This window comes from Fukomys damarensis, unplaced genomic scaffold (genome assembly GCF_012274545.1).
Source record: "Fukomys damarensis isolate Sample0158 unplaced genomic scaffold, DMR_v1.0_HiC HiC_scaffold_20, whole genome shotgun sequence".
NCBI lineage: Eukaryota > Metazoa > Chordata > Mammalia > Rodentia > Bathyergidae > Fukomys > Fukomys damarensis.
Window position 1 is genome coordinate 8,687,935 of NW_022900932.1, and position 2,620 is coordinate 8,690,554.

Genomic DNA, 2,620 nt, shown 5'->3' on the forward strand with positions numbered 1-2,620 from the left:
CGATCCCCGGTACCAAAAAAAAAAAAAAGACAAGTGAGCCGGGGCCCACAGGGGCCAGCAACCTGCCGAGGTCAAAGCCACTGACCATAGCCAGCCTGCATCCCAGAGCTGCCTGTCCTGGCTCCATGCTTCATGTCCATAGGAGCAACAGAATGGGCTGGAGCCCACCTTTGGAGTGGACACTCAGAGTCGACAGGATGCAAAGCCTGGGAACTAAACTGGGAGTTTAAATTTCTGGGACTGAACCTACTTCCTCTGATTGAACGCGAGAAGGGCCAGATAACGTCTCAGACCATGGGCACTGCCTTCACTGCCTTACGCAGCTTCTATACCTCGACCTTTCTCCCGCCTCAGCTAAATGTCAGGTTGGGTCCCGTGGCCTTGCTACCCGGGGGTCCTGGCTACTTCAAGCGGCCCAACCCAAGTCCCCCTCCCAGATGTGGGAATTAGATTTCCTCCCACAGGGAGGAAAGGGGCCCGGGTGGGCTGGGGGGTCAGAGGCCTGGGCCTCCATGTCCCCAGACAGCTGCGACCCAGGCCCAGAGGCCACTCACTCTTTGACTTCCTTGGAGGAAAAGTCGAGGTAGCGGTTGCTGATCCACTGAATCTCGAACCAGTCCCGGAAGCCGTTGTTGCCGCAGCACTGGAACTCGATCTGCAGCAGGTCGATGGTCCTCTTCATGAAGCAGCGGCCCGGCGTGTCTGTGTCGCGATAGTATTTCATGCCACTCCTGAGCCCCTGGGCCAGCGTGCTCTCCAGGGAGCCCTGCAGCAGGAAGCAGCAGAGGGCCACAAAGAAGACGACGAGGTTGAAGAGGACACAGACGGCCAGATAGGGCTTCAGCCAGAACCTCCACTTGGCGAACTTGGCCGGATCCAGGGCGTCGTAGCAAATCTTGCCAGCCAGGGAGTTGAAGACACAGGACAGCGCTCCCACCCCTATCAAGGAGTTGGGCACGACGTGGCTCTCAGCGTCGTTCATCACTTCGCTCCTCTTCCGGAGCTCGATCTTCAGAAAGAGCCCCAGGCTGAAGAGGATGATGCCAGCCAACACGGAGAGCCAGTTCATGAGCCAGAGCCCCTGTGCCAACTTGACCCGCTTCTTCTGATCGAACTTGACTTTGAGTAGCGCCATGCTCGCCCCGTGTGGTCCAGCAGAGTCGCACAGCGCAGCTCCCCTCCCGACCAGGGCCCCTCGGGGGCTGAACACTCAGGGCAGAGGGAAGGGAACACTCGGCCAGCTCTGCAGGGGGCTCCTCTCGGGGGTGTCCATGTCGGGCCCCCACCCGGGACCCCGGGAGCTCAGCAGGAGCAGGAGCCGGAGCCGTGTGGATTGAGCAGCTCCCTTCCCGGCCGATCAGGGACAGGTGAGCCCTGCAGATTAAAAGTGGGACCCTCAGGACGTCTTGCTAATCTCCTTACCAGGTTCATCCCATTAGATAAAGCCTCGCCAGGCACGCAGGACAGCAAGAGGAGCCTCTGTGTACCGCCGGGCAGGGAGCTCTGGGTTCAGCTGGGAGACTGGGAAGCAAAACCGTGCAGTTGGCCAGGACACCTGGCCTGGAGCACCAGCCCAGGTGAGCTCTCTCCAACTTTCCGCGGGATAAAAGCATTGTAGTCCAAGTTGAAAAAGAAATGCTAGATTGTGACAAAACACTTGCAACACACAAAACAAGAGACTATGCAAAGAAGGCCAAACTCCCACAAATGCACAATGGAGAAAGCAAGACTGAGAGTGCAGCTCTATAGGAGAAGCCTTTGCCTAGCATGGGCTCCACCCCAGCATCCAAAAAAAAAAGCCTGAACACCTAGGAGGCTGAAGCAGGAGGATCATGAGTTCAAGGCTGGCCTGCAATTTAGTGAGATCATGTCTCCAAAAAGAAGGGGGGTGAGGGGAGGAGGAGGAGGACGAGGAAAAAGAAGACTGGAAAGACTGGAGATGTAGCTCAGTGCAAAGGTTCAACCTAGGTTCAAAGGTTCAACCCCCTAGGGCCACTAAATAAATAAATACTAAAGTCAACAATTAACTGGGAAAATAGGCAAAAGTCAGAACAGGAAGTTCACGGCAAGGAAACTTGCAACATCTAACCAAAAATCTAGAAAGGTTCTCCAACCTGAGTCCTGTGCAAAGAGACACAAATTAAAGCAACAATTTAAAAAATAAATAAATAAACCTGATCCAGCAAGGGTTTGAGCATCTGCCAAAATTCTGTCCTAGATTATAAATAAAGATAGTGGAAAAGCAGCTACATATTCTTGGTGAGACTGTCATTTTTTTTAATTAATGGACTATTTCTTAGAGCAATTTTAGCTTTAAAAAAATAAATTGGACAAGCTGGGCGTGGTGGCGCACGCCTGTAATCCCAGCACTCGGGAGGCTGAGGCAGGAGGATCGCTGTGAGTTCGAGACCAGCCTGGGTTACATAGTGAGTTCCAGGTCAGTCTCATCGACATAGTGAGACCCTGTCTCAAAAAAAATAAATAAATAAAATAAATAATAAATAAATAAAAAAGGGGCCAGGGATTTAGCTCAGCGGTTCGGTTGTCTGCCTTGCAAGCGTAAGGATCCGAGTTCAATCCCTGGTACCAAAAATAAATAAATAAATAAATAAATAGACAG

At 52.7% G+C, this 2,620-nt stretch overlaps 1 protein-coding gene across 2 annotated transcripts in view; it reads right to left on the reverse strand.

The window, feature by feature from the left end:
* Nucleotides 1–1,848, reverse strand: part of Prph2 (peripherin 2) — an 11,111-nt gene extending 9,263 nt beyond the window's left edge. Inside the window, exons 1-2 of one of the 2 annotated variants that reach the window (XM_010617629.1) lie at nt 1,809–1,848; nt 555–1,521 (exon numbers count right to left, since the gene is read on the reverse strand). In XM_010617629.1, the coding sequence (XP_010615931.1) occupies nt 555–1,135 (581 nt within the window). In that variant the 5' untranslated portion in view covers nt 1,136–1,521; nt 1,809–1,848. The other variant, XM_010617628.1, reaches the window with a different exon arrangement.
* Between the last annotated feature and the right edge of the window lie 772 nt (nt 1,849–2,620).